This window comes from Delphinus delphis, chromosome 19 (genome assembly GCF_949987515.2).
Source record: "Delphinus delphis chromosome 19, mDelDel1.2, whole genome shotgun sequence".
In the NCBI taxonomy this organism is placed as follows: Eukaryota; Metazoa; Chordata; class Mammalia; order Artiodactyla; family Delphinidae; genus Delphinus; species Delphinus delphis.
In genome coordinates, this window is record NC_082701.1 from 12,435,647 (window position 1) to 12,463,535 (window position 27,889).

The 27,889-nt window shown below is 59.9% G+C and overlaps 4 protein-coding genes across 9 annotated transcripts; 1 reads left to right on the forward strand and 3 right to left on the reverse strand.

Moving 5' to 3' along the window:
- The first annotated feature begins 408 nt into the window (after window positions 1–408).
- Window positions 409–1,026, forward strand: NPB (neuropeptide B). Its single transcript, XM_059997097.1, is given in 3 exon segments — window positions 409–676; window positions 679–725; window positions 800–1,026. Coding segments are annotated over 3 exon segments (372 nt in total). The 5' UTR covers window positions 409–480; the 3' UTR covers window positions 929–1,026.
- A 2,135-nt stretch (window positions 1,027–3,161) lies between these two features.
- Window positions 3,162–10,584, reverse strand: PCYT2 (phosphate cytidylyltransferase 2, ethanolamine). 2 transcript variants are annotated; one of them, XM_059998441.1, is made up of 14 exons: window positions 10,430–10,584; window positions 8,477–8,565; window positions 7,737–7,898; window positions 7,414–7,480; window positions 6,665–6,749; window positions 6,453–6,497; window positions 6,163–6,216; window positions 5,586–5,724; window positions 5,249–5,331; window positions 4,923–5,000; window positions 4,680–4,745; window positions 4,449–4,514; window positions 4,085–4,173; window positions 3,162–3,999 (listed from the first exon to the last, which is right to left on the reverse strand). In XM_059998441.1, exons 1-14 carry the CDS (start codon window positions 10,582–10,584, stop codon window positions 3,888–3,890), a joined length of 1,290 nt encoding a protein of 429 aa, XP_059854424.1. In that variant the 3' UTR covers window positions 3,162–3,887. The 2 variants fall into 2 exon arrangements, with proteins under 2 accessions (XP_059854424.1, XP_059854425.1); XM_059998442.1 differs by lacking the exon at window positions 6,163–6,216 and having other exon boundaries at window positions 3,164–3,999.
- A 278-nt stretch (window positions 10,585–10,862) lies between these two features.
- On the reverse strand, window positions 10,863–17,400 carry SIRT7 (sirtuin 7). Of its 3 annotated transcripts, XR_009516890.1 has the most exons (11): window positions 17,264–17,375; window positions 17,056–17,193; window positions 16,870–16,974; window positions 15,121–15,191; window positions 14,959–15,031; window positions 13,492–13,590; window positions 13,181–13,417; window positions 12,953–13,033; window positions 12,669–12,775; window positions 12,137–12,222; window positions 11,414–11,550 (listed from the first exon to the last, which is right to left on the reverse strand). XR_009516890.1 is itself a non-coding variant. In XM_059996374.1 (10 exons), exons 1-10 carry the CDS (start codon window positions 17,354–17,356, stop codon window positions 11,352–11,354), a joined length of 1,203 nt encoding a protein of 400 aa, XP_059852357.1. In that variant the 5' UTR covers window positions 17,357–17,375; the 3' UTR covers window positions 10,863–11,351. The 3 variants fall into 3 exon arrangements, 2 of the variants coding, with proteins under 2 accessions (XP_059852357.1, XP_059852356.1); XM_059996374.1 differs by lacking the exon at window positions 12,137–12,222 and having other exon boundaries at window positions 10,863–11,550; XM_059996373.1 differs by lacking the exon at window positions 12,137–12,222 and having other exon boundaries at window positions 10,863–11,550; window positions 12,953–13,417; window positions 17,264–17,400.
- An 86-nt stretch (window positions 17,401–17,486) lies between these two features.
- On the reverse strand, window positions 17,487–26,780 carry MAFG (MAF bZIP transcription factor G). 3 transcript variants are annotated; one of them, XM_059998537.1, is made up of 3 exons: window positions 26,545–26,780; window positions 22,415–22,477; window positions 17,487–22,317 (listed from the first exon to the last, which is right to left on the reverse strand). In XM_059998537.1, the coding sequence occupies exons 2-3, from the start codon at window positions 22,448–22,450 to the stop codon at window positions 21,865–21,867; spliced, it is 489 nt and encodes a 162-aa protein (XP_059854520.1). In that variant the 5' UTR covers window positions 22,451–22,477; window positions 26,545–26,780; the 3' UTR covers window positions 17,487–21,864. The 3 variants fall into 3 exon arrangements, with proteins under 3 accessions (XP_059854520.1, XP_059854519.1, XP_059854521.1); XM_059998536.1 differs by having other exon boundaries at window positions 26,541–26,780; XM_059998538.1 differs by lacking the exon at window positions 26,545–26,780 and adding an exon at window positions 23,261–23,352.
- Between the last annotated feature and the right edge of the window lie 1,109 nt (window positions 26,781–27,889).

Consider the following 27,889-nt stretch of genomic DNA (forward strand, 5'->3'; position numbering starts at 1 on the left):
TCCCCTTTAGGGTGGGAACTGCTCGTTTGTCCCCTGGGCACAGTGCAGCCAGTGGCTCTCTCTCCAGCCTCATGAGTGCTGGGGACCTCCGGGGGTGACTCGGGGCTGGGGCGCCATCGGACTGGTTGAGGGTTCAGTGCAGCACTGCTGCCCCCGCTCCCACTGAGGCCAGACCCAGGAGGGACCAAGGTTGGTGGGAGTGGCCTGGGGGCCGCCTCCCAGTAAGAGCAGGCAGGGTCAGAAACGGGGAGGTGGGCCGGGGTGGGGGAGAAGGGGGCGTCTCCACCAAGCTCTCGACCATCTGTTCCTCCAGCGCGCCCCTGTGCCCAATAGGCGCTGACCCCATGGGGCTTCTCCCTCTGGGATGGGGAGGCCCCTGCGTCCCGGCGTCCGCCCTCGCACCTCGCCCCGCCCAGCCGCAGATATAAAGCGCCGGTGCTGCTGTTTCGCGCCCCGCCGCCCGCCGCCGCCCGCGTCCCCATGGCCGGGCTTGCGATAGTGGTGGCCGCCGCCTTGGCGCTGTGCCTGCTGCTGGCGCCCCCCGGCCTCGCGTGGTACAAGCAGGCGGCGGGGCCGGCCTACTACTCCGTGGGTTGCGCCGCGGGGCTGTTGTCCGGCTTCCGCAGGTCGCCGTACGCGCGGCGCTCCGAGCCCCTCCGTGGGCACGGGACCCCCGGGACGGGCTGGAGCCTTTCCCGGAGCTGCGCCCCAGCCTGCGGAGCCTTGTGAGTACTGGGCGCTGGAGGGTGCGGGGCGCTGGAGGGGTGCGGACGCCCCCTCATCCTCCCCCCGCCCCCAGGCCGTGTGCGTCGAGGACGTTACCCGGAACCTGCAGAGCTGCGAGCGGCTCCCCGACGGCCGAGCCATGTTCCAGTGCAAGGCCGACGTCTTCCTGTCACTCCGCGCCGCGGACTATCTTAGCACGTGAACCCCGATCCCGGAACGTGGACCTGGCCTGGCTCCCGCGGGCACACCCTGGGGCCTGCCCTTGCCCTGGCACCAGATGGCACCCAGTACCGCCCACCCATCCCCATAGTAAATGGCTTAATGAATAAATGAGACTCGCAGCCTCTGGGGGGGCCGGTGGCCCAGCAGACGGAGTGGGCAAGTACCTGTGAATCTCCAAACCGGACTCTGGCCACCTAGGAGCACAGACAGCAACTAGGGCCCTTAGGCCCACAGGCTTCACGGAAACACCTGCAGAGGAGCTCCCAAGCCCCACTGCTGGCAAAGTGCTGCTGGGCCTCCAGCTGTATCGGCCCCAGACATCTTCTGGAGCCCCACATCTGGCTCTGCAAGGCTGCTCTCCATGTCCCCCACCTCCAGCCCCTACCCGACACCTCCCTGCCTTTGTCCACGCAGCTCCTGGATCCTCCCAGGAGGTGGTGCCTGGGTCGCCCACTAGCCATCAAGTCTATTAGGCCAGCTCAAATGTCCTGCCTTACAAAAGCTTCCCCTGAACACTCCACACCGGGAGGCCCTCCTGCGTCAAATCCTAGGTTTCTTGAGACCAAAGATCTCCCTTACCAGAGGGGCAGCTCTGGGGTCACTCTTCTTGGAGCCCCCCAAAATTCCTCAAAGTACACAGCACAGGACAATACTTGTGCCAAGTGAATGAATAGGCTGGGCCCAGCAGGAGTGGGAAAGCAGCCAGATGTGCAGCTCCAGGACCAGGAGGGGCTGCACCAGGGGGATGACAAAGCTGGGCGCCACTGCAGCTGAGTCCTGAATCTGACGTCAGGCAGCTGGCTCCTCCCAGGCCTGGGAACTCTTTGTTCAGCCCTCCCTAGACCCACAGGGAAGCACATATCCCCAAAGCAATGGGTGCTGCCCCACCTTGAAGAGGGAGGGGCTGTGTAGGGCCAAAGCTCCTGAGCACAGCTGCCTTGTGCCAGCCTCCCCCCACCTCACACTCAGGCTAATTCCCTAATTCACTTGTGGGCATCTTAGCAGGTTGATTTGCCCTCCCCACCCCCAATGAAGTTGACTTGAGTCCTTGGCCTGAGCCCTGGTCCCAGAGGTCTGCAGCCTGTCTCAGTGGTGTCCCCCACCCCCATGGGGCCTTGCCAGCTGGACCTACCGGGCCTCCACTTAGGCTGGCAGTGGGACCCGCAATCCTGCTGCACGTGGTGGACCAGTCTCTGGAGGAGCCCACCTCCTGGACCCCCAGGCCCTGAGTCTCCTCCAACCGTGCGTGGCTCACCTGGGGCTTCCTGACTGCTGCTGTGGACTGTTCCCCAGTCCTCACCTTGCGGTGCCACCCAGCAGGGGGTTCTCAGCAGGCCTAGGGCTGACTCCAGTCTCAAGAGGAACCTCCGGCCTCTCCTGTGTCCCACACTTACATCAGTCTACAGGAGACTGGCTGATCCCTGCCGCCCAGGGATCTGAGCGTGGGAAAGTCTGGCATCACTGGGCTCCTGAAATTGGGGGCCCAGGTGGGGTGGGGGTGCAGGGAGGGCCCTGTGCCTCTCACAGCTTAGTGAGCTCCCCCTACTCGAGGAGGGAACAAAGGAAGCAAGGCAGCAGCTGCCCGGCCAGGGTGCGTGCACCGTAGTCCCCCACAGCAGCTTCCTGCACGGGTTCTAGGCTGGACCTTAAGGACCAAAAGAAAGGACAGGCCCACCTTCCAGAAGGAGTGACCGCTGGCCAGGGGCTCCCATGGGGCCGGGCCACAGGGTACTCCAGCCCCATCTGGCTCAGCAGCGCAGGGCAGAGGCCATTCTGGAGGAAACTGGCAGAGGACTGAGAAAACATCACAGTCCTCACTCTTGAACACCACAGAGCCATAAACCACTGCCACTGTTCCCCCCCAACCCCATCAAGAGGTGACCGGGGTCAGCACCCTGCAGCCACGGCACTACTCCAAGTGTGCCCTGACTTGGGTGCAGAAGACCCTGAGATTCTGTGGATTGGGCCAGGGAGCAGCCCCTAATTCCTTCCTGGATCAGGTAGCTCTATGTGGGCCGCGGGGTGTCAGCCTCTCATTTTCCCCATGACAGACCCTGGGGCCAAAGGTACTCTGTTGGTCCTTGCCTCCCTCCCCTTTTTTTGTCGCCTGCCACGTGGGAGGCAGCTGGAGGTGTCTGGGGGCCCAGATCTGGGGGGTTCCTTGCTGCCATCATGCTGCCTGCTGGCCCCCTCCTTGCTGGGTGGGCAACGGGGAGCACGGCCAAGGTGGTGGGTTTCCTGGTCCTGCCCTGCAGGGTTGAGAGCCTCAGGCAGAGCACCTCCTAGCAGGTTTATTCGGTTGCACACCAGCTAGTCAGGTACAAAACCGAGAACAGTCTGTGGGGAGGCTGGCCCGGGAAGCAGGGGGTGCAGCGTCCGGGCGACAGGCCCCGGGGCGCCAGGGACACACTGCAGGGCAGAGGCCGCTCATGTGGGAGGTGGCATGGTCTGCACTCTGAGGAGGAAAGGGGGCGGGGCCCTGGGTCACTGCTCCCTGATGCTGGCTCCCACGGAGGCCGGGCGGGCAGGAAGGCCACGGCCTCGAGCTGGGTGGTGGGGGGCATCCAGGGTCTGCAGGAGCTTCCTGGGGGCAGAATGGAGAGCAGCAGCGGAGCCGAAAGGATGGAAACTGGGCCTTTCCGGGCACGCAGGGTGGCACCCCTCTGTTGAAGGTGCCCCCTGCTCACCCTGCCTGTTGGGCTGCTCCACTGTGCTGGATCCCCTCACTGTGCAGCTCAGCAGGAAGGGCAGGAGGGCCTGCTGCAAGACGGACACCTCACGGGCAGGGTGAAAGGCAGTGTCCTCCACACCAGCCCTTCCACGGCCAGGTGGTTGGAAAGGAGGGCACCGCAGCTTTGTTAAAAACCGAGCCAAGCTCTCGAGGCAGGGCTGGGACAGGGCCAGCACTCGGAGGGCCCTTGGCGACCTCTCCCCTCTGGTCAGAAGTCACAGTCGCTCTCCCTCTCAGGCCGCGCCTCCTGCTGTCTCATGGCCTCCAGGAAGGCCAGCTCCTTGGCCTCCTTCTTCTGGTTCCGGGCCTCGTACTCCAGCCTGGGGGCCAGGTGGGGGTGAGTGGTGCACCCATACCCAAGCCTCAGCGGCTTCCCGTGCCCCCAGCAGCCTGGCTGAGACTCACCTGTTCTTGATGATGCGCTGGACAATGAGATCCGTGGTGAGGTCATTCCCACTGTCGATCTGACAGAAAATACCCCTTCTTTTGGGCTCCTGGAGGCCAGGAGGAGGAGGAGGTGAGAGCCCTCCTTTGGACCCCAAGAAGACTGCCCTGCTGCCCTGGTTCAGAGAGTTCCCACCCCACTATGGTGGGGGCAGTTATTCCCACCCGTTAGCAACCTGCCTCCTTAAGCCGTGAGGCCATTAGCGTGGCAGCTGTCATCCCGCCCATTTCCCAGACAGGCATGATGAGGTGCGGGGGCGTTAGGTGGCTGGGAAGCATCAGACAGTGGCCATCACATGTCTGTCGAGGGCCCAGCATGACCCACCTCATATGGGTCGGAGCCATCCTTGTCAGGCATGATTTCTGTCTTCCCATGACACACCAGGTCCACCTGGGGAGGAGGCGGGGGTCAGGGCGCCCTCCCAGCATCTCCACCCATGGTCCCCTGCCCCCAGAAGGCCCTCTCCAGGGAAGCAGCCTGGGCTCAGAGAGCTGGCCTGGCGCCACTCAGTCAAGACTCTCCCTGGAAGCCGCCCGCCAGGAGCCCCGTCCTCACCTTGAAGTGATCCAGGAGCTCTGCTGTGACCGAGTACGGGGCCCCAATCACCACTTCGGACACATACTGGGTGGAAAGGGAGCACAGCTGGTTAGATGGGCCTCACCAGGCTGCGGGGTAGGGGCTGAGAGGCAGCATGGTGAAGCCCCAGACTCCTGTACCCCAGGGAGGGTCCTGCGGAGAAGCAGCTCCAGCCTTGGAAGGAGGCGCCACTGGGCCTGCCACGTGCCCGCCTGCACTCACCCTGCAGGCCAGCACGCTCAGGGTCCGCTCATGCAGGTTCATGATGGGGTAGTTCTTCCCCTTGTAGTGGTTGACCTCCTAGAGCCAGAACAAGGTTGGGTCAGCTGGTGACCTCAGGGGTGGGCTGGGGTGGGAGTGAGGCCGTGCTCCCTCCCAACAATCCCTCGTGGGGCGTCTGCCAGTGTGGGGAAGCCCTCGATGGGAGGCTCTCCTGGGCTTCTCCCTGGGAAGAGGCCCAAGCTTGCCACCTCTACCTCGCCTGTGCCCAACCCCAACCCTAGGAGCCCCTCCAGAGCCCCCACGCTACCGGCTGCCCGGGGTGAGACCTGGTCAAAGTGCAAGCCGGCGATGATGTAGGGCCTCTCCGCCAGGCCATGTACCTTCTCCAGGAAGTCCACGTGCCCGATGTCTGCGCCCAGGTTAAGGACTGAGGAACCAACGAGGAGTGGCCGCCCACAGAAGCAGGGGCTCAGACAGGTACCTTCCCACCCACCTGCTCGTGCCTCTCCATGCTGACAGTGGCACCCCTGCACCCCACCGCAATCCTGGGCCTTCGAGAGTCAGGGAGGCCCCTCTAGCTCCCACAGCCCGCTGGGGCAGATGTGGAAATGCACAGAAAAGGCCTGGGGCAGGGACAACTCCCGACCCAGTCCCAGAGGATACGGAACAGGTCAAAAGCACCAGCCACGTAGATGACCGTCTCCCCCGGCTGGGGCTCCTTCCCCGAAGCAAACTGGATGATCTTCCGGGATGTCTGTAAAAACTGGGACACCCCCGTCCAAGGGTTCCGCCCCCCAGGACACTGTAAGCCGAGAAAAACCTGGTCAGCGACAGAGGCCTCGCAGGCACGTCCCTTGCCTGTGCCCATCCTTGGGCCTGCCCGCATCCGCCTGTCAGTCTGCTCTGGGCGGCACAGGTGTGAGATGGCGGGGGCAGGCATGGGGGCTATAGGCCGGGACTCCAAACCCCTAGCCACAGCCTGCCACTCGCTTGTCGCTCTGCTGTTGTTTCCAGGCAGACATCTCAGGCAGGGATGCCGAGGGCTGGCTGGCAGGTGCCTGGTTCACACCACAAGCAGGCTGGGCAGGGCCGCTATGGCCGGTGGGACTGGGGTTCTGTCCCATGGCCAAGCAGGCGCTGCAGCCAACACCACCTTGGCCTGGCAACGAACCCGCTAGGAAGAGGCCAGTGGACATGGCCCTCGTGGGGACCTGGCACCCTGAGGCCACCGTCTGGTCACCTGGGAGGAGCCTCCTGAGGAAAGTGTCTCCCTGGAGGGTGTCGGGTGAGAGAGCTACAGAGGGAGAGAGGACCAGGTCACCTGGTTAGAGACCCCTCGTATGCGGGCAGTCCTCACTTTTCCTCCATGCAGTGGCTGCTGGGACCGGCCAGCCAGCAAGACCGGCGGTCAGTACCCGGTCAGTGTCCAGAAAGCAGGGAGCAGGGTAGAGGGCAAGGCTCCAGGCCAGCCTTTCCCCAGGGGTGGCCTGGGGGTTGGGCAGCGGCCCAGACAGCACAGGTGACACTCACCTTGCCAAAGCTGTCTGCGTACTCCCGGTACTCAGAGGACATCTCCTGCACGGAAGGGCAGGGGGTTGAGGGGCCTTGCCCTCCAGACGCAACCAACCCCAGGACACCGAAGCTTGCTGTCCTAGTGCCCACTGAGGGGCAAGGGTGGGGTAGGCGATCCCTCCCTCCCAGCTCTGGGACCTCGGGGATTCCGCTCTGGCCCCAAGACTCACCTGGCTGCTGTGATGGGCCTTGGTCACAAGCAGCATGCGGCCAACGAGGTCTGTGGTGGACACCCCCTGGGTGCGCTTGCATTCTCTGGGAAAAGAGTTGGGGGTGGGGCTCTCATCCTGGGACACACCTGCAAGGCTGCACCTCCTATGGGCACCTAAGTTGCCCCACCTAAGGGCAACTCTGCTTGTGGCTGAGTCTACCGTGGTCCAGCCCCCAGCCATGCTGTGCACAGACCCGGGCGTCTCCTCGCCACTCTCAGCCACAACAAAAAACCAAGACCAGGAGAGTGGAGGGACCACTGAGATTTTATCAACCAAAGGAAATGACTGGACAGAACGCTGTCACTAAGCCCCAAGTTCGCAGTGTCGGGGTGAGCAGGCCATACAGGGTGGCTCTGGTCCTGTTTTGTCCACTGACGCCCAGGTCGTGCCTCATCACACACTCCCTGCCAAGGGAACCCCAGGCTTCACTGCCCCATTCGAGCTGCTGGCCACACTGGCCTTTTCAATTAAAGTGACTCAAACAAAAGCCAGCTCCCCAGTCATACCCCACGTTTCCCCTGCTTAGCAGCTGCCCGGGGCCAGTGGCTACCGTACTGGGCGATGCAGATGTATGGCACCCCCAGCTCCAGTCCAGGCCACGAGAAACAGGCTGCGGCCCGGACGCTGCCCTCACAGGCAGAAGGAGCTCGATGGGACCTGGGAGCCCCGCTCCTCGAAAAGCAGGGCACTCAGCAAGTAGAGCTTACCTGTACCTCCCAGCCTGCTTCACTTCCTCGTAGGTATCCCGGCCATCTACAGTCAACGTGATATCATCTAAGGGGTGACACGCACACGAGAACAAGGATCTTAACCCAAAGCCATGAAGACCTCCAGGCCCATACCCCGGCTCCAGGCCTGCCCTGGTGTGCATGCGCTCCTTTCTGGGGAAGGACCCAGAGCTTCCTCAGACCCTCAAAAGCTCTGTGCTCCCCAAAGTGTGAAGAGGCCGGCACCTCCAGATGCCCCTCTGATGGTCAGGTCTGGAGCTGCCCAATTCCCCTGCCCCGGGGGCTCTGCCCTGCCGACTCACTGCCGTGGACGCAGAAGTCGCAGCTGTACTTGTCCAGCGTCTCCAGCGTGGTGACATAGGGGGCTGCTGGCACCACCTCGTCCACCCACTTGATGGCCTGCACCATCTTGTATCTTTCCTCCTGAGTGAACACCGGGGGCCCCTTGTGCTTGGCGATCTCCTCTAGGGAGAGAGAGGAGGGCAAAGAACAAGGTGGGTGACCACTGGAAGGCTGGCCACAGGCTCACTGGCTCCTCCTCAGAAGTCCCCTCCCAGAATCGAGCAGGGTCTGCGGCCACGAGGGCTCACGGTGGGAGGCTGTCTCTCATCGGGCCCTCAGCTCACAAGGCAGGACCACAAGGAGCAGCCCTGCTCTGTCCTCTGTGAGCCAGTACAGGTGCTGCGGATGCACTTGCTGGGTAACTGCACGCCCCTCACCCCCAGCCAACCAGAGTTCCAGGTACGGTCCGGGGTTCCCTTTTGATGGCTGGGTGCTCTGTCCTCTAAGGCCCTGGGAACCAGGAAGGGGGTAGGAAGTGGGCGGCATACCTGGACTGATCCACTGGACCACCCCTGCCCCCCAAGCTCACGACAGGATGCAAGACGGGAAAGCTCTGGATGGCTTGGCCTGGGCCGGGGTTGGGGCGAGCCTGTGGAGCTGCACTTCTGGGGAGGACGGCTGGGCCTGGCCCTACCCAAGGGGACCTGTGGCGTCTGTCACAGGCGTGGGGGAGGAGGGTGGGCCTGGCAGCCCGGCTTACCGTCAGTGTGTACACCCACGATGAGGTGGTCACCCATGGCCCGTGCCTGGCGCAGCTGGTTGGAGTGGCCATAATGTACCATGTCATAGCTGTGGAGAGGGCAGGGCCATCATCCCAGTGTTGGGGGTGCAGTCTTGCTCCTCTGCAGTGTCCTTAGGAAGCCCTCTGGGAAGCCACCATGGGCAACTGCTCCCAGGGTCCGGTTGGGCCTGGGCTTTCAGAGGGGCGGGGTGCTCAGCTCTCCACATTACTGGCCCCTAGGCTCAAGGTCAGACTGAGCGAGCATGGCTGTGCCCAGGGACAAGGCCTGGCAGACCTGAGGGCTGGTGAGTGCACAGAACAGCCCCTGCTCCCCACACCTGGGACAGCACTCTGCCCTCAGCCCCTCCCCTTCCCAAATACAAACTGTCACAGGCAGTCCCTCTGAAAGGTAATAGAAGGCAATGTTAGTTCAGGGGTGGACTGGGCTCTGTACTACTGTGAAACAGCCAGACAGTCCTGGGGGCCAACACAAAACAAAGTCCAGCCAATGAACAAGGGCAGTCACTGGCTTTAGAAATCCTGCCTGCTCCCCAAGGCCTCTGGAAACTCAGTGAAGCTTTGCTCTCTGGGGCCAACAACCACCTCCCTATCACCTGGTACTAGAGCTTTCATCCTCAAATCCAGGCCTGGTTAAGAGTGAACTCTCAGCTGAAGGCCACACACAGCACCACAGCAGCTCCACTCGGGTTGCCATGTGTGGCGGAGGGGACATCCACTTCTCTGTGGGCCCTGAGGTGGGCCCTCATTCTCACTCTGCTTCTTCCCAGCCTTGTATTGCCCTCTGAGTAGGTGGAGCTGTCCCTGCTTCTCCAGGTGACCCAGGTGTACAAAACCATTCTACTCAGCGCCACCTGCTAGCCCCACCCCAGCACATCAGGCCCCAGCAGCCAAGCCTGTGGGGCACAGGGCTCTGGTCCTGGGCTTAGGGAAGAGGGAAGTCCAAATTCAGGAGCCTGGCAGGCCCTTGTGCCCACTGGACAGGCTGGGCAGAAGGAGGGTGCATGGCACAGAATGCAGGGTGGACCTGGGTCCAGGCTGTATCCCAGTCACTGTGGCCTGTGGCTGTGGCCTACTGGGGCAGGGGCCAGGCCTGGTCAGGGCCAAGGTCAGAGTCAACGGACAGGAAGCCACGCCCCCTCCACAAGGTGACTCAGGTGCAGGCCCAGGAGTATGGCAGCCCCACTTGTTGGCCGCTGAAGCCCTGGGCTAGCCAGATGTTTTTCTTTCTCTGCTTCCATCAAATAAGGTCTAAGGAAGCATCCAAGTCGTCAACTTATCACTAGAGGTTCACTTTCCTCCTGTCTGCTGACGGCCTCAAACCTATCTCAACACCACTCCAGCTGTCTGGCTTGCCAGAAAAGAGGACAGTTCGGCACTGTAGCCCTCCTCAGATGGACCCAGGAGCCTGGGGGCTTCATTAGGGTCTTACACAGATCGGGCAATGCCTGCGCTGACGCTTGCCCAGATACCTAGGAGAACCTTCCTGGTTTTGTGCCGGCAAGCTGGGAGCCGGACAAGGAGAACTCTGGGAAGATATTTTGGGTGCACGGCTCCTTTGGAGAAAAAGAGCTCCTAGGGCACTGAAATGATTAAAGTCATCAAGGTTAGACACGCAACTTTGGCCACTATCGTGCACGAGTTAGGCAGGTGGGACAGCCTGGCTGGGTCTCCGGCTTAAAGGCAAACGTGAGAGAAGGAGCGTCCGGGGAAGGCGCTCATGTAGAGATCCGCAGAAAGACTCCAGCAACCCTCAGCCGCGCTGCCCGCGGCGACGCGGTGACCCGGGTTCCAGGCGTCCTACGCGGCCGAGGCGCCGCCCGCCCCGCACTAGCCGGCCGCCCGACCCCGGCGAAGGCGACCACAGCTGTCACCGCGGCCCCGCCCGTGCCCCCCGCCCCCTACCGCGCTCACCAGCCGTCGCACCACACCCGCACGGCACGCCTGCCCCCTGGGCCCGGACGCTCGGCGCCGCCTGCCTCCCCGTGCCCGTTCCGGATCATGGCCTCGAACCGGCAGCGCGGTACGGCCGGCTCCCCACTCCCAGGCCCCGCAGCTCGCGCACGCATGCGCCGTCACGCGGGCCTCACCCGCCTCTCACAGCCAATGCCGAGCGCCGCCCCGCCCCGCGCGCGGAGCCCCGCCCCCTCACCTCCCTGGCGAGGCCAATGGCGAGCCCCGCCCCTCCGCTCCCGGCCAATAGCCTGCGCCCACCAGCCCGCAGCTCCCACCTGGAGCGGCGGTTGGGGCAGGACCACGTGGGGCGCATCCGCCCCTCCAGGAGTCTCGCCAGGCGCCCGCTCCCACCCACCGCTTCAGAAAGGCAGTCACTCGGTGACACGAGGAAGACAGTGCAGAGATGTTTAATAACAATAAAAAGGCCTGGAGAGCCAAGGCTCAAAAACCACTCCTTTGCAGCATACCCAATACAGAAAAAGGCTTCTATAAACTTAACATTTTTAGTAAGAAGTGGTAGAAATAGAGTTGAGGCCCCTGAGACTAGCCTAGTGAATGAGGTAAGGCAGCCGTGTGCTTCCTCTTTGTGGCCAAGTGTGAAATAACACGAGTCCTGTTTTCACAGAGGGTGTGGCTGCCACCTCTTTAGAAGAGGCTGCTTGGGCGAGGTGTCTTCCATCATTAGGCCCATGCAGGGGGGCAACCACAGCAGTGCAAGGGAGCTTTCCACAATGACAAATGGCTAAACATGTCAGGGTGAAAATGTCACCCCCAGAGAATTCCAGGGGCAGTCCTGGCCTTAACAGTGCCACTTGCCCCTGAAGAAGAAGAGTCCTGGTCATTTGCAAAGTGCCATCATTGTTCTCGGTCATGCAACAGGTTATGTTACTTTCTTCCTTTTTGTGCGCTTGGTGCAGCCCCTGCCAAACCAGCCGCCCAGGACAGGGGCTGAGCTAAGTGGTGCACCCCGGTCCCCAGGCCCAGGTTCTTCTCGACTTCTGCACAGCGACTTGCGACTGTGGCTGCCTTCTTCACCCGCACGCAGGGGAGTGGCCAGCGAGAAGATGGGGTCCTGCCACCTACGCAAAGGGAAAGCTGGGTCAGGCGTGCCTGGGAGCCCCTCACAATCACAACCCGCCCCAGGACGGGAAAGCTGACTGAGGTCACCCTGCGTCCCTCCCACGTCTTAATCATGGCTGGGCTTTGCTCAGTGGTAGCTCCACAACATCTGCGAGAGGGGTAAGCTCCGCAAGTAACTCAAAGGCTAGCACCCAGACTAGCCCAGCCTCTGCAGAACTCAGTCCTCGTCGGTGATTGAGGGGGCTGTGCACACATGGGGTAGGGCGGCAGTAGCCCCAGGAGGGGTGAGTCACTAGCCAACTCTGGGCCCCACCTTTCACTTGTACGGCCAGGGACAGGTAGACCAGACCCTCTTCCCCTTCCCAGACTGCAGGACTTGATGGGAGGGAAGCTGACTAGGGAGGCGCGGCCTAAACACTACATCGTGAAGAGATCATGTGTCTGACTGAGATGTAGAACCACATATCATAAACTTAATATACAGATAAGCACTGATAAAGAAAATGAGCTAAGTTAATGTGGAAAAAAAAAAAAAGTACAGTACACAACAGGCCCACATTACAGAACACCACAAACATAACATACAAGAATTGCCAGGCCCAGAAGGTGAAGGGATCCTTAATTCTCCAACCCTTTGATTAAAAGAAGTTATTGATTTCCCCTATAAGACCCTGAAAATTCACAGAGAAAGAAAGTGTAAACTTTTCACTCAATACACACACCACATCTCAATTATCACAAATTCTGTATTCAGGCACAATCTGTTTAAGCTTCCCCAAAGTATTCCAGCTCCCCAAGCCAGTGCACCCAGATCCTGACGAGCAGAGTTGCTGAGAGCACATCCCTTCAAGGCACCTTCCCGTCCAGGCTGCCTGAGGTGAAGGGGGACATCCAGGTGTGCCCTGGCAGATTCCCTCTCCCCACAGGAATCACGCCAGCCAGGACACCTCAGCCAATGCTGGGGCTGGTCCCTGCAGAGGCCACCACACTGCAGTCACGCCTCAGATGCCATCTGCCGCAGCTCAGAGCTTTCTCTACACTCAGCTCACGAAAGACAACAGATACAACCCATCCACACAGGGGCAGGGAAGTGGGGGATGTGTCTGTGCCCCCTCACCTGCTGTAGCGGGGGATCTCCAGGCCCAGCTCATCCATGAGGAGCCGCATGACGTCATCACACTTTCCGTGCAGCTTCAGGGCAGCCCAGTCATCCTTCGGGGTCCACTGGGGACAGGAAAAGGTAAGTGAGGACAGCACCTCACTCCTTCCCAATGGCCTGCTGGCCTTGGCCCCTACTCAGCCAGACCTCGTGGTGCATTAGTGTGGGACATAAATGTCCCAGGGACTGCTGGCTCTCCTAAGGCCCAGGTGTAGGGAGGCACCTCTGAGCACCTGAGTTACCTGCAAGTTCACAATGTAGAGCTTGGGCCGCCGGCTGGGGGGCTTGGTCATGCACCAGAGGTGTGGATACTTCTTTAGAACCTGCGGGAATGGACGGATGGACAGACAGACCACACACACACACACACACACACCAGGGAAGGAGGCTACAGGAAGCTGGGGTCTAAGGCTGAGCTGGCCAGCTGCGGGAAGGCTCAGCCGTTCCCATCCACAGTGCCATTCGCATACCTTTAAGCTGGAGCCTAAGCACAGGATTGTGTCTGCTCTGCTGGCAGCCTGGGTGGCCGCCTCCCAGTTCAGAGGCTGTCCCAATGTCCCCCTCTCCCCAAAGTGCACGATGGTGTCCCGGAGCTGGGCCCCGCACTTGTGGCAGGTGCGGCCGGTCTGGTGTCGGTGCAGGGCGGTGCGCTCCGTCACATCAAACACCCGCACATACTCCCTGTTGGGAGTGCAGGCTGTGCAGACCTGAGGAGAGTAGGGCCCTGTGAGCAGGAGCCACTGGCCTGCCCAGTCCCCCGAGTCCCAGAGGGACCGCTCACTTCGATATACATGTTCCCGTGGAGCTCCGACATGGCTGTGCGAGGCAGCCCGCTCCGCAGGTGGAGCCCGTCACAGTTCTGAGACACCACGTGCTGCACCTGGAAGGGCGACAGTGGCAGTCAGCAGGAGGAAGGGGGGAAGCAGCACTCAGGAGTGAAACCATACCGAGCCCTGCCCGCCCCAGAGCCCCCAAGCCAGCGGCAACTCCGACCCTGCACAAAGCATCGAAGGCAAACCCAGGGCAACAGGCTGGTCCCAGTAGGACTCAGGAAGCTCCGGTGGGGAGGGCCCTGGGCCCACCCCCAAAGACTCAGAAGCCCTAGGAGCCCCTAGGAGGGCAAATGTTTGCACCGCCCCCTCTTGGCTGGAAAGGAGCTTGGGGCCCAAACTGATGCTCTCTTGGGTCATCATGCTTCAGGTCCTTGAAGGCCCAGGAGGCTCGACCCCTTCCCCACTCGGTTGCAGGTGCTTAGCAGAGGATCTCCAGAGGTTTCCTACTAGCCTCCCCTGTATCTAGGTGGCTCCTGAGGTCTGTGGGAAAAATGCAAGAGAAACACAAGGGGAAGGGGCTACCCTCACGAGCTCTGGGCCTGTGTGGACCCTCTATGTGATGATTCAGCAGAGAGGCTGCTCTCTACTCTTGGAGAGGAAACACAGGAGGAGTAGAGGTAGGCTCAAACCAGGAATCTAAACTGCTTGGTGGGCACTCATCACAGGGTCCCCTGGCTGATGGAAGTAGGATGCAGTTGTCACCCGGGCACCAAAGTGGCCCTCCCGGTCCTCGCCGTGGACCCAGTGAGTACAATCAGCCCTCCGTATCTGACGGTTCTACATCCGCAGATTCAACCAACCAAATATCAAAAATATTCCGGGAAAAAAAAAATCCAGGAAGTTCCAAAAGGCAAAACTTGAATTTGCCACACGCTGGCAAGTACCTGTGTAGCATTTACATTGCATTTATATCTTTTTAAGTGGTACTGACATTTTATTAGGTATTACAAGTAATTCAGAGATGATTTAAAGTATGGGGGTGGGGAGGACTTCCCTGGTGGCGAGTGGTTAAGAATCCACCTGCCAATGCAGGGGACGTGGGTTCGAGCCCTGGTCCGGGAAGATCCCACATGCCGTGGAGCCACTAAGCCTGTGCGCCACAACTTCTGAGCCTGAACTCCGCAACAAGAGAAGCCACCGCAGTGAGAAGCCCGCGCACCGCGACGAAGAGTAGCCCCTGGTTGTCGCAACTGGAGAAAAGCCCGCTCGCAGCAACGAAGACCCAACGCAGCCAAAAATAAAATAAATTTATTTTAAAAATAAATAAGTAAGTAAATAATAAAGTATGGGGGGAGGTGTGCAGGTTATATACAAACACTACGCCATTTTATACAAGGGACTTGAGCACCCTCAGCTTTTGGTATCCAAGGGGGATACCGAAGGATGGCCGTACACCAGCCACCCTGGGCTCTTACCAGCTTCTGCTCGTGTAAGCAGGTGATGCTCATGTGGGTGAGGGTTGGCTCGGCCTCACTCAGGTCAGCAGCACTGCCAGGTAGAAGGGAAATGAAGGTGAGGAGAGCTTCAAGGTCAGGTCTCTGCTTAACTAGGTGGGAAGGCTGTGCTAGGCTGCTTACCTAATGCTTCTTCCTTTCTGAAGCAGCGTCCACACTCCATTAGGACCCCGGTAATCTGGGATAGAAGCTGCCTGCAGGTTCAGAAAGGAGATAAGCCCAGTGAAAAGACATCACTGTAGGCACTGGCAGAATTCCCAATAATTTCTCCCAGCACTTTGAGAAGTGCTGGCCCACAGACTGGCCTCAATTCGTTCCTCAGGCTGAGCATTTCCTAGTCTAACCTGTCCTCCCAGATGGAGTGCACCCGCTGTGGCTCCTTCCCTCTGCCAGGACCCCTGCACCCAAACCTGGTCCAGCTCATCCTTCTAGGCTCCAAGGAGCCCTGCCCGCCCTGGGAGACTCTCTAGCATGTAGTACAGCCTGGGCTCTGTGGCCACGTCTGTCCTCATACTGAGAGGGAGGACTGGTTAGGCTCACTGCACGCCTCCCTCCACGTTCTCACATCCTGATGCTGTAAGTGTTTCCTGGCCTACCTCCACACAGACCAACCTCTTCAATGAGATAAACATTACTGCGTTTCCCAAGTTCCCAATCCAGTGAAACAGAGCCACCCCGAGAGAAGAAAACAGATAGTGTGCCAGGATCAAGGTGCCCTGTGCTTCCTGAGGTGTGAGTGACCTCCCTTGTAGGGAGCCCTGTCTCTTCCCTGTTGCTAAAGCTCAGAAAAATGCCCACCTGACCAGTGGGTCTGACCCACATGGAAAAAGGGAACCTCAAACAGTAACAGAGCAAATTAATGAACAGCAAGTGGCTTTAGCAGCTGCTTACAGTTCTTTAAAAGATGGCATTACTGCTTTTACATAATGACAAGAGGTCACATGTGCCAGGGCTCCAGGTGTTGATAAGTTAAAGCAGTTAACATACCTCACGCATTCTCGCTACTGGGCTTCTTCAGTCATCCCTGGATGGAGTGTCTTACTTCCTAAATATCTGTAAAATCCTACCCACCCTTCAAGGCCCAGACTCAATGCCACCTCTCATAAAAAAACAACCAGATGGGTTTCCCAGCTCTCAGAGACCACAGAAGGCGTATCTGGATTTCTACTCTAGCAGCCTAGCACAGCCAGCTTCACGTTACAGTCATTCGTTTATATGGTTTATTATCGTCACCTACGGACCTCTCCACAGAAATCCTTGCTATTCACCTCTGCTGGACCTACATGTAGGTCACACTCAACTTGCACCCAGCAATTTAACAACGTGCTATCCACACTGTCAAAGCTAGTCACATTCTACCACCCAGGTAGCTTCCTGATAAAACTTATCAAAAGCCAAAGCATTTCTCTTCCTTACCTGGTGCACTCTAATGCATACTGCCTTGCATTCCACTTACCTTACTTCAACATTCAGGGGACACAACGAATGGGGAATCAGAAGACAGTTTGGGGTTTAGCTCTGCCAATATATAATCTCAGGACAAGCACGAAACTATTACATCCCGTTTTTATCCCTCTTCCTTTCCTGTCTCTAACTAGGTACAATACAAAATTCAAGCATTTAAGAATGCTTTTCTATTTTGCGAAGTTCCAAATAGAGTCGTTCTGAGTTTCTCTAAGAAAAGAAAGACCCTCAAGAGGTGCTTTTAAGTCGAGCTTTTGCGAATCGGTACTGTTGCTTAACAGAAAACGGTGCTCGGTGCTGGGGTCCGACACCCAGAAGGGGGCGCCCCACGCCCGCCCCCGGCGGTCCGTGTTTCGCACAACCTGGGAGCCGACCCGGGGCGCGGCCGTCCCTGCCTCGTCTCCTTACCGTGCTGATCCCCGCGCCCGTGTAGACGACCAGGTGCTTGGCGTTTCGGACGGCGCTAGCCAGCTCCCGGACTTTCCTCCGCAGCTCCTCCGGGTCGTCGCACACCTGCCGAGACGCCGAAGCCGGTCGTAAGCCGGCCCCGGCTCGCCCGCGCCCCCGCCCGGCCCGCCCGCACCCCGGACTCGCCTCCTCCTGCCGCCGCTTCAGGCCCTCGCGCCGCCTGCTCCGGCCCTGCAGCTCGGTCACCAGGTCTTCGCTCTCGGCCAGGAGCCGGCCCTCCTCCGCGCTGCGCTCGGCCACCGCCTTCCTCAGGATGCGCGACACCTGCGGGCGCGGGGCAGGCGGTGAGGGCGGCGCGGACTGGGGGCGCGGCGCGGGGCGGGCAACGCCGTACCTGGCGGAGGCGCTCCCTCTGCTGCTCCTCCCGCAGCCTCCGGACCCGCTCCGCCGCCTTGCGCTCCAACCGGCTCAGACCCCCGGCGGCCATCTCTCCCGGGGATACTTGCGCTTCCGCTTCCGCCTCCCGGCAGGCCGCGCGCCGACACATGCGCGCGAGGCCCGCCCCGCCCTTCCGCCCCGCCCTTGCGTCGCCCCAAGGAAGCACCTGCCAGTCTCTTTAAAAGGTGTTTATTGATCATATACAAAATAAAGAAAACCTTATATATCACAAACATACACTATGTACAGCAATAAATACCCGGGGCCCGGCCCAGTGCCGCCCCTCCTGGACAATAATTTAGCAATAAATACTGCACAGGGTAGGGAGGGCGCGAGGCCGACGCCACCCAGGTCAGCCAGAGTGCTCCAGTGGGGCCCCTCCCCACCTGGATCTTCAACAACCCCCGCCCACCCCGGCAGATCCCAGCGTACCCACCCCACCTCCTGTCTTCAGCCCTAGGCAGGGCAGGCAGGGTCTGATCAACTCTGCTCCGCCCACTTCTCAGCGCCAGGAGAGCAGCAGAGCTGGACACACTGGACAGCCCTTGTCCTGCTGCCCTAAGATGCCAGGAGAAGGCTTTCTGTACCCACTCCCGTTTGGTTAAAGGCTTCAGATTGAGGGGATGTGGGGAAGGGTGGGGCTGGGACATGAGGCTGTTAGAGGGGTCCCCCTTCACAGGTCATCGGGGACAAGCTCTCCTACACTCTAGCTCAGACTGAAGGGACACCCACGTACCAAGGCTGCTGCTGCAGAGTGGGGTGGAAATGTGTGCGACTGGTCCAACAGGTACAGCACATGCTCAGGACACAAAGGCCAGAGCAGGACAAGCCATCAGTCTCGAGGGCACACCCCTGCCTCTTCCCATCTGCTTCAAAACCAGACAGCCAAAAGGAAGGCGAAAACCGGCCAGCAAGAATTATTCAGTGGCTTCTGGGGAAAAAAATCGTTAATGTGTTGGTTCCTTTCACCAAACCACAGCCTAAAAAAGTAACTTAAAAGATCCTAGAGCGGAAACAGTGTTGCAGGCTGTGGCTTCCCAGCTGTGGACGGAAGCTTTGGCCAACCGGCCACCCCAGAGAGGGAAGTCGCAGGGACAAGATGGGGCTCGACCACCCATCCCAAAGCAGGCTGCAGCTGATCAGAGCCATGGGCCCAGCCACCGACCATCAAGGCTGCTGCTGCTGATCAGGGTTATGCCCAGACCTGAAGCCTGGACCAAGAGTAGAAAAGCCTCCAGGGAGGCCTGGCACCCGACAGAAACCAGCACACCACAAAGCAGCCACAACTTCTCACCTGCACAAACGCAGTGCCACCTGGAGCAGCAGCCAAGAGCCATGGGGAGGGCTCCCTGGGGCCATACTCTGGGCAGGAGCTGACCTGTTCTCAAAGGGTTCTCCTCTGAAATCTGAGTGTCCATGTTGGGATAGGGAGGATGTGGGCAAGGTGTGAAGGAAGGTGCACATTATGGTTTACTTAGCGGACAAGTTTGGGAGACTTGGCCTCGGCCAAAGCCCTCAATTCGCTGTGTCAAAAAGTTGAGGAGAGAGAACACAACACACTCACAGTAGGAAAAACGAATTAACGAGAATCAGAAAGACGCCAAACAGTCACATGTGGACACAGGATCTACTGTCAATAACCAAAGTGAAGGGGAGAAGGGGCACAGCAGCCCCAGAGAGACTGGCTTGATGGGAGCAGGATGCTCCCCCAGACCCAAGGAACAGTTGCTCCAAATCCAAAAACCTCGAAAGGAAGTATAGCTTCACTAACTCCAGAAGCGTCTGTAAACCAAACCAAGGACCTGCAATTTCTGTTCAGCACATGCTCACCCTCAAACCCTCCTCTCTCTAGGTCTACAGCATGGCAGGGGTGCACAGAGATGGAGGACCACCTCCCAGCCAGGATAAAAGTGGGAACCGTACTTGGACATGGGGAGCCTGTCCCTCCCCCTGTCCAGGACAGGGCATGATCTCTCTTTAGGGATTCTTATGATGTGATTCCAACTTGCTGCTACAAGAAACATCAACTACTCTCGTCTGGACCTTAGGTGGACAAAGCCAGACTGCAGGGAGGCAAAGGAAGCCACTAAGTGATTCAGAGTCAATGGTCAAAATCTCCATTGCAGGCCAACCTGGGTACAGCCAGGAATGTCTCTGAGTATCTAGGGCCAAGATCAGCCCATCAAGACAACAGAAGTTGACAGCACATCCCCCCTCCTATCCCACAGGCACACTGTAAACTCTGGGATGAAGATTCTGCTGTCCACAAGGTTAAACCCTGCCTGGCCGCATTGTTTTTCTTTTCATTAGCTCACTTGTCTGTGCCTTTTCAGGGGTTCAGGACCCCCAGAGAAGCCAACCAGCAACTCCCAGAAGTAGCCAAGCCCCACACGGCCAGAGCCAGGGCAGTAGCCTCTTGGGGAGCAGGCACCACAGGCAGCCCCATCACATGCCTACGAGCAGCTGCCTGAGCCAAGTCTGGGAGACTTGGCTGCCTCACCGAGTGGCCAGGATGGGGAGGTGGGCTCAGCCCCGGGGAAGCACCTCCACAAGCCAAGCAGTGGATCCCTGGAAGACACAGACCCCAAAGGGAGTTGAAAGAAGGCCCATAGCCAAGAGCTGCCAGCATGTTCAGGGGGAGAGGGGGGACAGGACCTGGCCCTGGAGACCATAGCCCTTGTCTGGCACTGGTGGAGACCCCCAGGCCCTCAGGCAAGAAGGGGCTGCCCCAGGTGGGCCCCGAAACCACCTGGTTCTGCCTGGGAAGCACCGTCCCGCAGCATGGAAATAGTTCTGGGATGAGTGGGCCGCGGGCCCCTGGGGTTCCCCTGCTGAGGCCCACACAAAACCCACCGTAACAAACCCCAGATTGGTGGCTGGAGCCCAAACACATTGACTGGAGGCCAGAAGGAAGACAGTCGGGGGCAGCTTGGCCCTGGCCTGGCGGGCACCCACAGTGACTCCTTGTGGTCCCTGCAAGCCCCCACCCAGGGCCAGAGATGGTGGGCAAGGAAGTAGTGAGGGGGCGGGAGGGGGGCCCAGGATGACCCCCAGTTTCACCTACCCTGCCACTGGATCAGCCCAAGCCTGAGACACACATGCGAAACCAAGGGTCAGCAGAGGGGTGTGGCAGAGCCCTGCATCTGACCCCCCGGGGGCTCGGGGTGGGCGCCAAAGCAGAAGAGGCTGGGCTGGAGGCACAGATACCCAAGCTCCACTGGAGCAGGCGCAGCCTGGCACTACAGCCCAGGCCTGACAAGCCAGCAGAAGCAAAACCACAACCAAATCCAAAAAACAAACACGGGAGAACAGACACAAGAAGTGACACCCACAGGTCAAAGGTCACCAGAAGCACCAGCACGTGACGCTGCACAAGACCTCACCAGGCACAGACAACACCACGGCACCGGCAAGAGACGGAAGCAGGAAGGGCAAAGGAGTAAGTCACTTTCGGTACAATTGCAAAAGAGATAGCAAAGAGGACGTCAGGACGCGCCTTCTGGTCGCTCACGGCTTGGCTTTTTTTTTGTCTTTTTTTTAACTAAGTTTTATAAATAACGTCTGATAACTCTGTGTATATAAAAACTAAACTTCAACAGCCACAAAGACTTGTCTGTAAGTTTACAAGAAAGGATTTTTTTTTCTTTTTTTAAAGTAGCAAAGTTTCTATTATACTTTCTTCCCTTTTCTGTTTATACGGTCAAATGTTCTCGCTTTTTTTTTTTTTAAAAAGACAGTTTTATAAATACTCTGCAGCTTTTTTTTTCTTTAGCTTTTAAACATATAATTTAATAACTTCGTAAAAGGAACTTCTCTCTTTTAAATAAAGGGCTATGTAACCACACAAATAGGTCATGTAAACAGTGACACGGGACCCATCGCAGGACACTGGACACACCCTTCACGTACGCTCACAACCAGTGATTTGGTCTTGTTCAGTGCAACACGTCAGGTGTGAGTGCCAAGGCCCCTGGCCCACAGCCACACGACACCCCATCCCCCCCAGCGCCAGACCAGTGGCCCGCCTGTCCAGGGCCCTCAGGGACAGCCTACTCTGCAGAGCAGTGCCTACCTATGCCTGCAGGCCGAGCTGAGAGTGAACTGCCCGGCCTCCCGGCCTCCCGCTAGCCTGGCGGCTGTCAGAGCCTGTGGGCCATTCTGCAAGGAGAACAGCCTCTCTCCTGCCCTGCAGCCCTCCCTGCTCAGGGACACATGTGCCCCAGAGCACCCGGTCAATCTTTCTCTCTGTTCACTCCCACAGGCTGACTCTGGACTCCAAGCCCACCTGCTCGTGGGACAAAGGGGGCGGGGGCGACCCCACGTCACCACCAAACTGACCAATCCCAACGTACAAAACACACGATGACAACGACGAGATCAAAGGGGCTCAGCCCGGCGCCCCTGGGGTGCAGGTTGTGCTTTGCAGGGAAGGGAGGAGGTAGGAGAGGAGGAAAAGAAGAGAAGAGGAGAAAGAGGAGGGAGGGAGAAGGGGACAGGGCTGCTGAATTTGCCATGCGCCTACTGGCCCCTTGCAGACCCGCCTGGGCAAGCGCATCCCTACGACCGGGCGTCCGTCTTGGACTTTACTATCGTGATGACGCTGGTGGCGGCCACCTTGCCAGGGACGAGGGGCCCCAAGCCAGCAGCAAGGGGACCCCGAGCTGGCGCCACAGGGCTTCGGGCCACGGTCCTGGCGAAGTTCTGCAGGGCCTCGTACTTGGAGCGCAGGGCATCGAGCTCCAGCTTCATGCTGGCGTTCTCCGAGGCCAGCTTCTCCACCTCCTGCTGCAGCTCTGCCTTCTGCTTCTCCAGCTCCTCCTTCTGGGTCACCCGCTTCACGCGGCAGCTGGCGGCATAGCCGCGGTTCTTGAGCGTGCGCCGGCGCTGCTTCAGCTGGATGATCTCCTCCTTGGACAGGCCCCGCAGGTGCTGGTTCAGCTCCCGCACTGACATGGTCACCAGCTCCTCATCTGTCAGGCTGGTGCCATTCTCTCCCGGCTCCCGCTTCACCTGGGGAGGGCATAGCGCACGAGGTCACAGGCCAAGTGGGGGCAATCTGCCCCTGTGCCACCCCAGCCCTGAGACACTGCCCACCCTATCTGCTCACCTTCAAGGCCTTGTTTCCTTTATTGGGGGTCGTCATAACCCGAGGGCACAGCAAGCAGGCACTCTGTGAGACAGGGAGCGTAGGTCAGGACCCTGGAGACCCTTCCCCTCCCCAGTCCACACAGAGCCCTGAGCCCCCTTACACCCTCTGCCCACTCAGGGGAAGGCACCCAGTCCCCAGCCTCACCCCTTGCCCGCCCATTCCCCTGATACCTGGCCTCAAGGACCGCCCTTCAGCCTCGCCTCTCCCAAGCTGGGCTGCTCCCTGTCCCCCTGCCCCTAGGGAACCAGGTGGGAGACCAGGAGGGTCTGATGGGGGAAGGGGAACTGAAGGGCTATTAGGGAGGCAGAGGCAAGAAAAGGGGCCAGGGGAGAGATTAGAAGGATGAGGGAGGGGCCAGCCTAGAAGGAAGCCGGGAGCTTTAAAAATAACCCCAGTGCGCCCCAGAGCACGGCTGTTCCTGGCGAGTCATGCTGACTCAGCACATCGCTCCCGCTCTCTCACCAGCCTGGCACTCCCCAAGGCCGCCAGCCAACACAGCTCCAGGGGACGGGCAGCAGCAAGCTGCTGGGGCGACGAAGGCCAGCCTGGCCAGCAGCAGGTGAGGGCCAGGGCCAGCGCCCCTGTGAGCGTGTCCTCTAGGGCTCTACCTCCCCTAAGCTGGCCTGGGGCAAAGCCCTGCTCCCATGAAGGCTCACTGGGCGTCCCCGCTGGGGACTCGGGCAGAGGAGAGGATGCAGGAGAGCGCCAATTCTCCCAGACGGCTCACTTTGAAGAGCAGCAAACGGAGCTGTCCAACCAGCTCTGACTCTGTCTTTAACACTGGTGGGAGTTCCCCAAACCTACTGGTGGCAGACACTCCAGCCGGAGAAGCCGGGCCCCAGGCCCCTTGGCCCTCTCTGTCCACCTCTGCTGCTGATGGAGTAACCATCCTGTGGCTTTGGGTTGCAGCCTTTTGTACTCTGCCCCACCCCATCCAGGGTATTTCACAAGAATGCCCACAATCGACCCCCCAGCGGCCTGCTCAGCCCTCTCTGGCCACTGACTACTCTCTGGCTCCCTGCTCAGGGTCCGCACCCACAGGGCAAGGAACAAAAACCAGAGGCCCCCCTCCCACCCACTTGGTCATCTTTTCCGCAGCCCTGCCAAGGACATTTTTACCCACCTAGTCCTGGGATTCCTGGCTCAGCTGGACCCCCTCTGCCCACCCCCACTCCCTCCATGACCTTCCAGGTTAGATGCAGGGAGGTAAACGGAGGCCTAACAAGCACTGTGGTGCCCTCCTGGAGAAGCTACAAGCACTCAGGCAATTTGGGGCTGCGGGGTCTTCTCAGCCCTATCAGGTCACTAAAGTATGGCTGGGGAGGTGGAGGCAAACACTCACTCAGGGTAGAGACCCCTCCTCACCCAGCCCTGCATCAGGATGCGAGGCTGCAGGCAAGGGGGCCAGAGACGCATCCCCACAGCCATGCCCCGAGGCTCCGGCCCCAATGTTCTTCCAGAGCAGAGGATGGGGCAGAGGAGCTGGAGGCCAGAAGGTCCTCAGGGCCCCACGCCTACCCCCGGAGTCAAGTCCTCAAGGCAGAGCTGGAGGAGCTCCCCCAACCTCAGGTCCAGGTACAGCGTCACTGCACTGGTCCTGCCACTGTCAGTCCAAAGGAAAAGCCCTGGCACCAGCTTTTCCCACCCGCCATCCTCCCTCCACCCCACGAATGCTGAGCACACGGTGACTTCCTGAAGAGATCACACAGAAAAGTGCCGAGCGTGGCGGCTGGGAGCTGAAAAGTGCCTCCTCGGCAGATTTTACCCTCCACAGAAGCCCTGAACTCAGCACAAGTGAAGCCAATCGCCTCCTAATCAAAGGTGTGCTTGTGCTCGGGTGGGGGAGGGGTGGGTCTCAGCAAAGCCCATGCAACCAGCCTCCTGGCCTTGTCTCCACTACCTGGGGACACACACTGATGGGACAGAGACAGCTTTTGGGCATGGGCTGGGATTGATGGCTCAGGGCACCTCTAGAAACCAGAGGGAGGGGATCCCAGAGACTGGATCAAGAACCCTCAGCCCTCCTCCCGCCTCTGCTCCCCCTGAGGCTGAGCACATTTTGTGGAGAAGGCATGGGTGGTCCCAAGAGCACTGATCCACCAAGGTACCCAGGGCCACCCACTCAAGGTGAGAGCCAGCCGGAAAGGGGAAAGAACTCCATCCCCTTCCCCTGGGCCCAAACTCCAGGGCATGGACAGTAGACAAGAGGCCAGCCCGCCCCTGTTCCTTCTCCTGTCCTGCAAATCCCAGTGGCCAAACCTCCCAAGCCAAGGCAGGTGTGGCCTTGGTCACTCTGGAGCCCCCACCTAGCACGCTACACTCCCACCCTGCCCTTTAGACCCACCTCCTCCAGAAGCCCTCTGAAAAAAGTCTAAAACTTAATTTCCACCAAAGCATAAGTAGCTGAGAAGATTTGAAAAAACATCCCTCCAGGAATCTGCATTTTCCTGGGGCATAAAATTCCAGCCAAAAGATCAGCTGAAGTGTTAAGACATCTGGCATCTATAAGCTCAGGGATGGGGGAGAGGGCAGCGGCAGGGAATGTCTGAGGACAAACTACAAGGTCAGCCTTACCTAGCCATGAACGCATGGGCAAGAATGGTCAGCTCTGGTCTAGACGAAACACTCCCCCACCCCTGAAGACCAGGAACCATTCATACACCCAGGAAAAGTGGCTCAAGCCACACCACCCTGAGGCTGTCACTCCCCAGGAGTCCCTACCACCTGGCCTGACACCCATCAGGGCCACGTTCTTTGCTAACCTGCACAATACTGCGCCCCAACCTCAAGTGGAACAACTTTGGGGTGATTGGGATTCTTCAACCCATGCCATCCACACCAGTCCACCTGCTGGGCGCCCTCAAAGTTACCACCACCCGCAGCCTCAACCCGGACCCCAAGGCCAGGCTGCGAAGAGAGCCACAGCCTGCTCACCAGACACCTCGCTCCCCTGATCAGAGTCTAAGTCCTGCTGCCTCCTCTCATTTGCAATTTCCCGGTAGAGCTGCGCCTACTCGCCCTCTGCCCTGTCCACTGTCACCCAGGACTCTAGTACACGCACCCCTCCTTCACCCACTGCCTCGGCCTCTTCCCACCGGGAGACTTCCCAGCCTGGCCAAACAGACCAGTCATAGGGAAAGCCTACTTCCCAGCCCGCAAGCACGGCCCCCCTAAGCTCCTCCCCTCTTCTCACTCAGAACTATTTCCCAGTTTGGGGAGCTGTCCCAGAGGCGGGTCAGGGACCAGCAGCCTGAGAAGAGCCTGCCTGGGAGGGGATGAACAGGCCAGGGGCTTCACCCTCTACCCCGGGATAACCTGCACCAAGACCTCTGTATTTACTCCTCACCCACCCTACCCTAAACTCCCACATCAGCCCAAACTTAAGCAGGCGCCCCAGCCCAGGGCCTGGCCCCTTCTCACTCCCCACGGTTTCCCTCTTACCCCTGTTTCCCGGCCTCTCAGGCCCCTAGCTCTAATCCCCCCAGGCATCAGGACGAGCATCGAGTGACCTCATGCTGATGACTCAGCAAGTCTCCTTCTGGGCTCTGGCAAGCGTGTGACGGAGCGAAGCCGGAGCGGGCAGGGTCTTCCCAGCCCCCCCTCCACGTGCCGCTACCTCCCCCTAGCCAGCCGAGGACCCCGCGCCTGGGAGGCGTTGACACAGACACCTGATGAATCAGCAGCTCAGGCTGGGGCCGCCGAGCTCTTCCACGGAGCCCTGGGCGCCCCGCTCGACCCCACCCTTTCCTCCCGCCACCCCGGCCGTCCCTCCCTCCAGGACTCCCCGGCTTCACCGAGCAAGACCAGCGCACGCCCCACCCGCCCCTGCGGGCCCGCGCGCCCACCCCAGTACCCCCGGCGGAGGGACCAGGAGCCGCTCCGGACCGGTGGGGAAATCGAGGCATGGGCCGCCAGCAGGGCACAGGGCAGACCCAAAGCCCGAAGCACCCGGACCACGCCGCCACAGGCCGCCGGAAGGAGCAGCGGCCCCGCAAGCACCCGCCCCCGGATCGGAGCACCCGCACGCCCCCCGCTCGGCCCTGGCCCCCGGCCCCGGCCCCGGCCCGGCCGCCGCCGCACTCACCCACCACACTGCGGGCCCGGCGGGCCGAGGCCGGGGCGGGGCGGGGCGGGCGCTCCGAGGCCGCGCGGGGCTGGCCGCGCGGGGGCTCCGGGCCCAGAGTGGGAGCTCGCCGCCTGCGCGGGCCGGGCCGAGCGCACTAGGAAGGCCGGGCCGGACCAGGCTTGGGGCTCCGGATCCTCCGCCGCCGCCGCCGCCGCCGCCGCCGCTCCACAGACGTCACATGATGTTTGGTCACGTGGGCTCCATTCATGAAGCGGCGACGCGACCGGCTGGGGCTTAAAGGGGAAGGCGCGGCGGCGGCGGCGGCGGCGGGGGGCGGGGCACGCCTGCACTGCGCCTGCGCGCCCGGGCGCCGTCGCCCGGGCAACGCAAGCCGCGCCTGGTGGGTGAGGTCTCGCGGGACTGGCCCGGGAGTGCGCTCCCGACCGGCCACGCCCCCTTCGAGGCGGGGCCTGGTGATCCTGCCCAAATGCTCTCCTGAGCCTTCTGTGTAGACGTTTCAAAGGCCACGTGTCCAGGGTGCAGGTGCGGAGGTCCCCACGCATTATGGAGAAGATTCTCATGGTGTTTCTGATGCCGTCTGTCAGACTGCATGCACTGCCTCCGTAACTGGAGCGGGTCTCATCCCTGCCAGGAACAGTGGCCTGGCACACAGGAGACCCATACGCTCCTGTAGGTGAAGGGCTTGTCCAGGATTCAAAACTTAGGTCTTCTCAAGGCCGCCTCCAAGATCCTCTGTGTAGTGGTCTGTCTTCACGCAACATCCCGAGAGCTCACATGAGTGACAAGGACTCAGGCGGTTCCTGGAACGAGTCCGGCTCAGGGTGAGTGTGGGGTAAACATCTGTTGAATTAATAGTTGATGTAGGAATTGCACCTTTCCTTTCCTGTTTCATCAACATCTGCCTGGAACTCAGGTCACTGGTCCATGTCTGCTCCTGCACTTTCTGTAAGGAGTTCTCACTGCTGTTCAAAATTCCCAGAGAAAGAGGTGACGAAAGGAAGAAGAGAAATTGAAGGGATCCAATTTCTACGTTGATTTACCTTCTCAAGTGTAAAGCCAGGAAGGGTGACCTACCCTGCCAGGCAGGTCAGTAGAAATCAGGTGAGCTGAAAGAGGGATGAGTGAGGGCTGCTGGGTCCTCAAGGGGATTCAGTGCCACTGAATGAATGATGGAGGCCAACCCAGGAGGCCCCCAGAGCCAGGGGACATCAAGGTGTCAGCAGCTCTCCCTGCCAGACTCCAGTAGCTTCCCTCTGAACCTACAGGGCCTTAATATGCCCAGGGCAAGACTTCTAAAGCCCTCAACTTTTTGTTGTTGTTGCCTCTCCCATTGCGGAGCACAGGCT

What these genes read in the sequence shown, in the direction of transcription:
- MAFG (XM_059998537.1), bottom strand. Translation starts at nt 22,450, where the DNA reads ATGACGACCCCCAATAAAGGAAACAAGGCCTTGAAG. An exon ending in AAGGAAACAAGGCCTTGAAG is followed by an intron (nt 22,318 to 22,414) that starts GTGAGCAGATAG and finishes TGCCCTCCCCAG; the next exon opens with GTGAAGCGGGAGCCGGGAGA.
- SIRT7 (XM_059996373.1), bottom strand. Translation starts at nt 17,356, where the DNA reads ATGGCCGCCGGGGGTCTGAGCCGGTTGGAGCGCAAGGCGGCGGAGCGG. An exon ending in AGAGGGAGCGCCTCCGCCAG is followed by an intron (nt 17,194 to 17,263) that starts GTACGGCGTTGC and finishes CCGCGCCCGCAG; the next exon opens with GTGTCGCGCATCCTGAGGAA. An exon ending in TGAAGCGGCGGCAGGAGGAG is followed by an intron (nt 16,975 to 17,055) that starts GCGAGTCCGGGG and finishes GCGTCTCGGCAG; the next exon opens with GTGTGCGACGACCCGGAGGA.
- PCYT2 (XM_059998441.1), bottom strand. Translation starts at nt 10,584, where the DNA reads ATGCGTGCGCGAGCTGCGGGGCCTGGGAGTGGGGAGCCGGCCGTACCG. An exon ending in CGACTTCTGCGTCCACGGCA is followed by an intron (nt 7,481 to 7,736) that starts GTGAGTCGGCAG and finishes GTCACCCCTTAG; the next exon opens with ATGATATCACGTTGACTGTA. An exon ending in ACGCAGACAGCTTTGGCAAG is followed by an intron (nt 6,217 to 6,452) that starts GTGAGTGTCACC and finishes CTCCCTCTGTAG; the next exon opens with CTCTCTCACCCGACACCCTC.